General features: G+C 42.1%; 2 protein-coding genes across 2 annotated transcripts in view; both read right to left on the bottom strand.

Annotated features, from left to right (window-relative positions):
- Positions 1–10,135, bottom strand: part of aph1b (APH1B gamma secretase subunit) — a 442,239-nt gene that overhangs the window by 266,371 nt on the left and 165,733 nt on the right. The window lies entirely within an intron of this gene.
- The window catches only part of otog (otogelin), a 192,152-nt gene that overhangs the window by 27,393 nt on the left and 154,624 nt on the right, over positions 1–10,135 (bottom strand). Inside the window, exons 38-40 of the mRNA XM_037692610.1 lie at positions 9,682–9,780; positions 9,544–9,584; positions 204–279 (exon numbers count right to left, since the gene is read on the bottom strand). Of these exons, the coding sequence (XP_037548538.1) occupies positions 204–279; positions 9,544–9,584; positions 9,682–9,780 (216 nt within the window). The remainder of the gene's footprint in view (positions 1–203; positions 280–9,543; positions 9,585–9,681; positions 9,781–10,135) is intronic.

Raw genomic sequence — 10,135 nt, 5'->3', positions numbered from 1 at the left:
AATGATCATAGAGGATTGTCTTTTCTACTTGATTAATTCAAGAAAGAAAGTCACCAGATGGCTCAAACTGTATTTCTGGATGCAGATCAATGAAATAACAGTCTCTGTCCATATGATCAGATTTGAGGTCAGATCAGGTTCACTACAGTTAGGTATTTATTTTAGGGAGTAGCTGGAAGACATGGCCCCTGAACAGAACTCACCACACTTATATCTTTTGCAGGCACACTGGTTTTGTGGGTCAGACAGAAAGGTCCGGTCCAGCTGGGCAGCTTCACCCTGCAGAATAAAGAGAATCAAGTCGTCATAAATGTAGCTTTTTGTGAACAACAAACTACAACTAGAGGCACATGTCCACAGATATTCAAATGTTTCTTCGGCTCTGCAGAACACATTTTCATAAGATGCATAGTTCAGATCAGATCCAGAGCGTGTTGTGCATTAAAGATATGTATAGGCTTTGAGGACAGTGAGGTATTTGCAGTTAAAGTATCTGCTTGATAGTCAACCATTCAAGAAGTCCAAGTCTGGTTTTGTCTGTCTTGGAGTGTACATAGCTGACACTGATTATACGTTATATGTTTTTCTCTCCTTGCCTACACAAATTAAACACATTTTTGAGTAATGGGTGCCACACCTTTCTGTGGCTGCTAAAGTTATTGTAATCAAAATGAATATCTTCCCACCCTTCTTACTGTATAGCTATTTCAACATGTTCCAAACTTTCACCCTTTGTTTTTTTCCATTAGGTCAATTTTCTGATTCAGGTTTTTTTAATCAATAAACTACTTAGGCTGTGCAATCAAGTCTTCCAGAAGCCCAAAGATATGGTTGGAACTGCCTTACCTAAACTTTTATACTTTTAGTGGGCAACACCTGAACAAATCTGAAGTATTCATTCATTCATTCAACCTTTATTTATATAGGTTAATCCTATTGAGCCTCAGGGCCTCATTTACAAGAGAGACCTGGTTTGGGTTCAGTATGAGGAGACTGACTTCAAAACAAGATTATAGGAGTAAATTCTGCATTAAAAGATTTACAGTAATTGCCGTTGTATAAGCCACTACTTTTGTCTCACACTTTGTACCCTGCGGTTTTATGCAGGAGCATCGTATTTGTGTCCAACATTTTTCAGTCAGGTCATCTGGACAGTTTCTTTTTTTGTGCTGAAACGTTTCGCCATCGCTCCGGAAGGCTTCTTCAGCCAAGGAAACACACAACACAAAACTTATTCTTCCCCCAACAAACCAGTTATGTTGATGCTAATATGGTCTCTTCGTCATGCCCTCTTCCTTGTTGACAGTCGTGTCAAACTGGTTGAAAACAACAAAGTCCATACTCAATAATACAGGTATATAACCCAACATTTTTCAGTCAGGTCATCTGGACAGTTTTTTCTTTTTTCTGCTGAAGCGTTTCACCTTTGATCCAGAAGGCTTCATCCAGTTGACCTGACTGAAAATGTTGGATTGTATACCTGAATTAGTGAGCATGGACTTTGTTGTTGTATTTATGCATTTCTTCATAATTTTAAAAATGTATATTTTGACATTTATTTTGAAGATCTTCTTGCCATCAACTAGCATTTTCCTTTGACAGAGCTGGGCCCTCATGGCTCCCAGCACCACACCTTTCATTGGGGCAGGCATTTGTGATATAAAGAGAATGCCCACAGGTAATCAGATGTACAAGGTCTTTTGCTCACGGTTTCAAATTCCCAACCGTAACTCCACCCACTCTGTCATCATGTGACCAGAAGTCTAACCTGGATAATCAATGAGGTACTCTTGAAGACCATCCCCCCCAAGATAAACATGAAATAATTTTTTCAGATAGTTCCTGTGTTGTTACCAGATTTTGCGCTTCATGAACAAACCTGTTCATTTGTTCAGCAATAATGGAAAATGCACGGAGAATTGCTTATGACGTAGCTTTTATGATAAAAGTGAAGGGCTGAAGAGGAGGAAACAGCTGCATGCTGTATCAATATGTGTCGATGGTCAGGATTGGAGACACAAAAGCAGTCAAGTCCGGTACATGTTTTAATAAAAGTTTTAACATTCTTTTTGTGTGACATCTTTCAGTGTCGGTAAATATGCATTTAAATACCATGATCTCATTTTAAAGTCACATCTGAACATGAGGCGGAGAAACAGAAAGGAGTCTTTCCCTCCTCCCTTTCAGTCATGAGAGCACAGTGGTGGAGATGTCATCAGACTTATTTTTAAAGCAGTCAGTCAAGATATATTTAAATAAAAGTTAAAAAAAAACTTTCTGTTTACAGTCGAAATGTGTTTAAATCCCAGTATCTCATTTAAGCTTAAACAGGGGCATTAAACAGAACTGAGGAGATGTTGGGGAGGGAGGGGCTCTGCCCTGTCCTCCGTCCTGCTCATATGAGCTCTTTGCTAAGCAGAAATCATGTTAAATTTATTTAGAAAGTACATTTAACAACAGCAGTTGTTATCAAAAGTGTTTACCAATAAAAATCAATGGTACTAATATTTACCAGTACCATCTGACTTATGGTCACATGACCTAAATAAGTTACATAGGTGTTCGGCAGTGCTCTGTCCAGTGATTATGCAGATAGTTATTGTATTCATTTTGAAGGTATAATGGTTGTAACCATAAGTCAGACAGTGAAGCTTCATGATGATCTTGGAGTCTGAGTGTGTGTTGTAAGCAAACAACATTCTATATTTGAGGGCAGCTGTGGCTGAGAGGTTAGAGCAGTCATCTTCCAATGCAAGAGTTGGGGGTTCAAATCTACCAGCAGTCATGCCAAAGTGTCCCCTGGGCATGACACTGAACCCCTCATTGCTTCTGATGTGTGTCCCATTGGTGTATAAATGTGATGAAAGATGGCCACGCTCAAAGCAGTTGGAGCTTCACAGGCTCCCGGTACCATCCCAGTTTTTAGAAGTTTTGATATTGACTCTGTGCCTGACTCAGCATGATTTATGCGTGTGAACTGTAGCCGAACCGAACTGATGAGAATAGGAGTGGATTTACCACAAAATATAGTAGAAATCAGCAACAAACTCAAAACTACGCTCGGAAGAATGTAGATCTTAAAGTCATCTACCTGGAAGCTGCAGCAGAGGTGTTCCAGCGGGCAGAAGAGGAAGCGCTGCTTCCAGCTCAAGAGGAGAGGGTGCCATGCGGGGGTTATGGTGAGGCTACGAGCTAACACTAAAGCCGGAAAACTCCCGATGCCGTCTCTCTTTCTGTCAAACGTCCGCTCGTTGGACAACAAGATGGATTTACTTGGTCTGAGAGCAAGCGCCTCAGAAGAGATGATGAAGTGGGCGGTGCTTTGACTCACAGAAACGTGGCTTACAAGCGAAACGCCGGATACAGTCTTCCAGCTGGATGACAGACTTTTTTTTCGAGTAGACCGCTGCAGCGAGCTAACAGGGAAATCACGGGGAGGCGGAGTGTGCATTTACGTGAGTAAAAGTTGGTGCACAAACTGTACTGATGTAAAAAGATCATGCTCGAAGGCTTTGGAGCAAATAACAATGAAATGGCGGCCACATTATCTACCCCGCGAGTTCACAGTGACTTTCGTCACAGTTATTTACATTCCTCTGGATGCTAATGCTAATGATGCCTTACAAGAACTTCATGATATAATCAGCTCTTTGCAGAACAAACACCCTGAGGCGCTTTACGTGGTAGCCGGAGACTTTAATCACGTGAAGCTAAAGGACTGTTTCCCAAGCTTTTATCAACATGTGTGCATACCAACACATGGAGACCACACGCTGGACCGTGTTTACACGAACGTAAAAGATGCATACAAAGCCTAACCCCGCCCCCACCTAGGACTGTCAGACCACACGTCAATCTTCCTGGCTCCTGCTTACAGTATATGCCCCCGCTGAGATGCTCCAGACCGGTACAAAAGAAAGTTAAATGTTGGATCCAGGACAGTGGCCTCATACTGGGAGATTGTTTTGATCGAACAGACTGGCAGGTTTTCAGAGAAGTTGCTGAAAATGGAAGATCGCTTGATCTGGACCAATACACATCCTCAGTTCTGGGTTACATTAGTACATGTACTGACACCATCTCCACTATCAGATATATTAAAAGCTACCCAAACAGAAAACCTTGGCTGAATGCAGAGGTGCACACCCTGCTAGAAGCCAGGAACATTCCTTTCAGGTCTGGAAGCTCAGAGGAGCTGAGTAGGACAAGGAAAGAGCTGGTTGCTGGTATTAAGAAGGCCAAGGCCACATATGAAACAGAGGATCGAGGGTCAATTGACCTCGCAAGACCCTCGGAGCATGTGGAGGGGCATTAAGTGCATAATGGATTATAAAGGAAGGAGTGAACAATGCCCCAAAGACCCATCTCTGCCTGATGCCCTCAACAAGTTCTATGCACACTTTGAAGACCTGAACAGACCACCTAGCACCAGACTCACCTCACCACCGGATGAAGAGCTTCTCAGCGTGACCTCAGCTGAAGTAAGGAGTACTTTCAGGAGGATTAATCTGCACAAGGAAACCGGCCCAGACAACATCCCCGGAAAAATGTTGAAAGAATGTGCCGATCAGCTCTGTGAGGTGCTGGCAGACATCTTTAACACCTCACTTACCCTGGAGACAGTTCCCACCAGCCTGAAGACTGCCACCATCATCCCAGTTCCAAAGAGCTCTACATTGACTGGTCTGAATGACTATCGGCCAGTGGTCCTCACCACGATAGTCGCTAAATGCTTAGAAAAACTGGTCTTGACTCACATAAAAACAACCATTAACATCAACAAGGACCCTCATCAGTATGAATACCGCGAGAACCGATCAACAGAAGATGCCATCTCCTCTGTGGTCCACACTGCACTCAACCACCTGGAGCAGAAAAACTCTTATGTCCGTATGCTCTTTGTGGACTTCACATCCGCCTTCAACACCATGATCCCCCAAACACTGATGGACAAACTATCCACACTAGGACTAACCCCCTCCATTTGCAATTGGGTACTATACTTCTTAACAAACAGACCACAGTTAATGAGGATCCACAACTTCTCTTCGTCCACCATAACCCTCAGCACTGGCTCTCCTCAGGGATGTGTGTTGAGCCCCCACCTGTTTACTCTGCTCACGTATGATTGTGCAGCTACCCATCCAGGCTGTCACATTGTAAAGTTTGCAGATGATACAGCGGTGGTGGGATGCATCACAAACAATGATGAATCCAGCTACAGGCAGGAGGTGGAACACCTGGAGAGCTGGTGCAAAGAGAATAACCTTCACATCGACGTGAAGAAGACAAAGGAGATGATTGCGCACTTCAGAAGGAACAAAAACACCTATACCCCCCTGAACATAAGAGGATCTGCAGTGGAAGTGGTCTCCAGCTACAAGTACTTGAGTGTACACAAGAATGACAACCTCAGCTGGAGCAACAACACCACCAGCCTGATCAAGAAAGCTCATCAGAGACTCTACTTCCTCAGACGGCTGAGACGAGCTGGTCTGGGAAGCTCAGTCCTCACCTCCTTCTACAGGTGTGCAGTGGAGAGCATCCTGTGCTCCAGCATCAGCATGTGGCATGGAGGCTGCACAGCTGCAGAAAGAAAAGCTTTGCAGAGAGTGGTGAAGGCTGCACAGAAGACTGTTGGAGTCAGTCTCCCCACCATCACAGACATCTACACCTCCAGATGCAGGAAGAGGGCCACCTGCATCATGAAGGACCCCACTCACCCAGCACACACACTTTTTGCCCCACTCCCCTCAGGAAGAAGGTTGAGGAGCATTAAGTGTAGAACCACTAGACTGAGGAACAGCTTCTACCCTGAGGCTGTTAGACTCATGAATCTCTAACCAGGATAATCACTTTGAAAAATCACATCATGTTGCTGCTGATCTGTTTCATGTTGCTGCTGATCTGTTTCAATGTTGATGTGTTCATGCATGCTCATCAACTCACACAGACTCATGTTCATGTTTGTGCTGATGTTCGACGTAATGTTTTTATGTTATGAGTGCTTAGTGTATTGATTGTTGATGTTTTTCTTAGTTCATATCTTAGATGTTATTACTGTTTTTATTTTACATTTTATTGTTGGATGTAACTGGAAGCCTGTGTACATAATTTCGCTCCACCACATGTACCACATGAGTTGCAAATGACAAAGAAACTCTGACTCTGACTGATCTAAAGCACTGATTAGTCTCTTTAGAATGATTTGTTCAATTAGCTTTGTAGAGATCTAGTAGAGTGTTGTATGAATGGGTAAATGAGGACACAGATTGTTGTGTAAAGTGCTTTGAGTATCTTGATCAGATAGAAAGGTGCTATATAAGTACAGTCCAAATATACATGCTGTGAAAACCAATCTGCTGGCTAGTTCTTGAACTGCAAGAAAGCTGCACATTATGCCGGAGCAGACTGGGTATAGATTCTGAACAGTGGATGCCCACAGCTTAATAACTGGAGAATCTTATTTATGTACAAAATTATGATTTATCTTATATTTAATAAGTGCGGCTTAGACACAGGTGTGTTCTAGAGTCTGAGAATTACGGTACTCAGTACATCAACCGTGCCCATAATGTCAATCACGATTGACCGGTAGATCATTAACTGATCTCTGGTCAATTGTGCGATATGGAGAAAACTTTTTTTAACACAATATTTAAGGTTTAGAAATGCATTAGAAGCATTTCAACTGTTCTTTACAGCAACTACCGTATTTTTTGGCATATAAGTCATGTTTTTTTCCATAAATTACCTGCCCTGTGACTTATAGGCAACATATTTATGTATTTTTTCCCATATTTAGAAAACCAATTTTTGGCTGACTGTTTTCATTCATTCTGATTGAAAAAATTTTTTTGAACAGTATCATTTTCAGCCACTTGATGGCAGTAGAGTAGTAGTAGCAGTATGTCCTGATGTATGCTCAATAATCCAGGTAGAAAAATCTATAAAAGTTAAATTTGGTCCTCTGGACATTCAAAAAACAAAACAAAGCAAAACAACAAAAAATGTAGAAAGGTTTCGTCTTTCATCCGAAAGACTTCTTCAGTCTGAGGTGCTGTATTCAGCTCAGTCTCTTAAATAGCACCTTCTCAGAGTGGATCAACCCGTTTTGCTGCTGACAACCAAAACCAGCTGATCACATGCTCAAGAAGGACCATCAGCCTAACAATGGGTCATTAGCACACTGATGGCTGTTTACTATTCACAGAGGGCTGAGTGATACTAGCAATCACAGCATTGTAAGAGGGGGACAGTTGAACCCAGAGGCCTCCACCCCTGTTTAACGATGGACGATTTCTTTTCACGCAGCACGGTGGTGCAACTGGTAGAGCTGCTGCCTCTCAGCGAGCAGGTCCTTGGTTCAAACCCCGGTCCAGGGGCCTTTCTGGGTGGAGTTTGCATGTTCTCTCCGTGCATGCGTGGGTTTTCTCCGGGTACTCCGGTTTCCTCCCACAGTCCAAAAACATGCATGTTAGGCTGATTGGTAACTCTAAATTGTCCCTAGGTGTGAGTGAGAGAGTGAATGGTTGTTTGTCTCGTTTGTCTCTATGTGGCCCTGTGATGGACTTGCGACCCGTCCAGGGTGTACCCCGCCCCTCGCACAGTGATTGCTGGACATGGGCACCAGCGACCCCCGTGACCCAAAATGGAATAAACGGGTAAAGAAAATGGATGGATGGATGGATTTCTTTTCACAAAGATGGCCTCCTTTACTCCTCTCTCAAACCATCGTTCCTCTCTGTCCAGGATGTGAACATCTTCATCCCTGAAAGAGTGACCGCTGGCCTGGAGATGAGTGTAGACCGCAGAATCCTGGCCTGTTGCTGTTCTGTTCTGGGCCATCCTTTTGGCCAGTGGCTGTTTAGTTTCCCCGATGTAAGACTGATCACAGCCCTCCTGACACTGAACAGCATACACAATATTACTCGGCAAAAACAGATCATGTGATCAGCTGGTTTTGGTTGTCAGCAGCAAAACTGGTTGATCCACTCTGAGAAGGTGCTATTTAAGAGACTGAGCTGAATACAGCACCTCAGACTGAGGAAGTCTTTTGAATGAAAGATGAAACGTTTCTACACTTTTTGTTGTTTTGCTTTGTTTTGTTTTTTGAATGTCCAGAGGACCAGATTTAACTTTTTAAAATATTAGCAGTATGGCATGTCGTTGTATGATGTAATAGATAAACGTGGCTATAATGACAAATTCAAAAAAGTTCAAGACAAAAACAACTGGACTTTATTTATTATGCTTTACTTTATACTGTATTGTTTTTTTCTTGAACTTTTTTGAATTTACCATGTCCTGGATGACTGAGAATGTTCACCAGCTATTAATGACACAATCAACTTGGCAAAGTCCCCCCACCTTCATTCTGCTCGCTGCTTGGAGCAGGTCAAACCAGCTACACTGCCCTGGCAAAATGCAGCTAATTTGACCACTAAAGTGCATTTATTAAGCAAAAGTTCAACTGAGACACACCTTTGCTATAATTTCGAGCAAACAAATATGTTTTAGGTGCTTTTCTTGTTATATCCTTGTTAAAGTCCTCCCGTGCATGCACCCGCAGCTGCCGTTTGGCAGTCCATCGATTTTTGGCACAACACCGGCCCACATTTCCGGGTTCAGCCCACATTTTCGGGTTGTCAGTAGTGACGCGTAACAAAAGCGACGCGTCAGCAGTGATGCATAATAGATGCGACGTATACGGCAAAACGACATATTATGAATTTTTCCACTTTATTAGCCATATTTAGACTGATGTGACTTACAGGACGGAGCGACGTGTAGGGCATAAAATACAGTACAAAGAAAAAAAGCCTTTCATTTCTGGATTATGTGCAGGATTTTAGATCATTCTGAACTGAACATTACAAAGTGTAATTTTTTTTCTTACACTTTTCTATAGCGATGGGATGTAGTGGGGGAGTTTGTTTGTTCACTTGTTTTAAAAATGTGAAATTTAGAAAATAAATGGTTTAAGGGCAGCACAGGTGCTCAGTGGTTAGCACTGTTGTCTCACAGCAAGAAGGTCCTGGGTTCAATCCCTGGTTGGACCTGGTCTTTCTGTGTGGAGTTTGCATGTTCTTCTAGTGGTTACATAGGTTTTCTCCAGGTACTCCAGTTTCCTTTCACAGACCAAAAACATCCATGGGTAACTCTAAATTATCCCTAGGTGAGAGTGAGAGTGAATGGTTTTTTATCTTGTTTGTCTCTATGTGTCCCTGTGATGGACTGGAGACCTGTCCAGGGTGACCCCTGCCTCTCACACAGTGACTGCTGGAAATGGGCACCAGTGACCCCCACGACTCAAAAAGGAAGAAGCGGGTAAAGACAAGATGGATGGTTTAAGAGATGAGCTTCATTTTTTTCCCTTAAAATTTATATCTTAAGAACATTTTCTACAAAACATCATTTGTAACTCATGCTTCACACCAAACCCCCACAAACCTTTTGTTTAGATAAAAATAACATTAGAACAAAATAAGAATATAAATACAAACATCACACAAAAGCTGAATATTAAAGGTCAGGACATACCAGGCCACATTTTGGGGAGATGATCTTTTCACACGAGCACTCTAGAAATAGAAACGTGAAATTTTCACCATCTTGTTTTTAATGTTAAATCTCAACTCTACATTTGAGAGGCAGCAGGCTGAGAGTTGTGAGTCCTACCACAAGTTTGATTGGGACAGCAGCGACTTGGAGCGGACACGGACACCACGGACATCCCAAATGGACAAGTCAGCTGAGGACACCCATAAGGCTGACATACTGCACGCACAAAACAATATCTATTAATGTCGGGACAATCAAACTGAACTAAAAACACATTTATTTAAGACAATGTCTTGGTTTAAAATAATATATAGACCAGAAGACACAAATTTTTAATGGTTTTTGTTTTGGTCTTTAATTTAATAGTGTGTTAGCATGTTAGGTGTTTTATAATAATTTTATGTTAACAATTCATATATCAAAATATTCAGCTCATAAGGACATTCCAGCTATGACTTTTGATGTGTGCAGTTTAAAATATTTAGCTTTTTCTGCCATTTTACTCTCATTTAAAAATGTATGAAGCCCTGTTTAACTCTAAACCTTTTTTCTTTCTCTTTAATAGATTTTA

The sequence above is a fragment of the Nematolebias whitei genome, chromosome 2 (genome assembly GCF_014905685.2).
Source record: "Nematolebias whitei isolate Nwh7 chromosome 2, NemWhi1, whole genome shotgun sequence".
Taxonomy (NCBI): Eukaryota; Metazoa; Chordata; class Actinopteri; order Cyprinodontiformes; family Rivulidae; genus Nematolebias; species Nematolebias whitei.
This window is presented reverse-complemented; position numbering and strand designations above follow the sequence as displayed.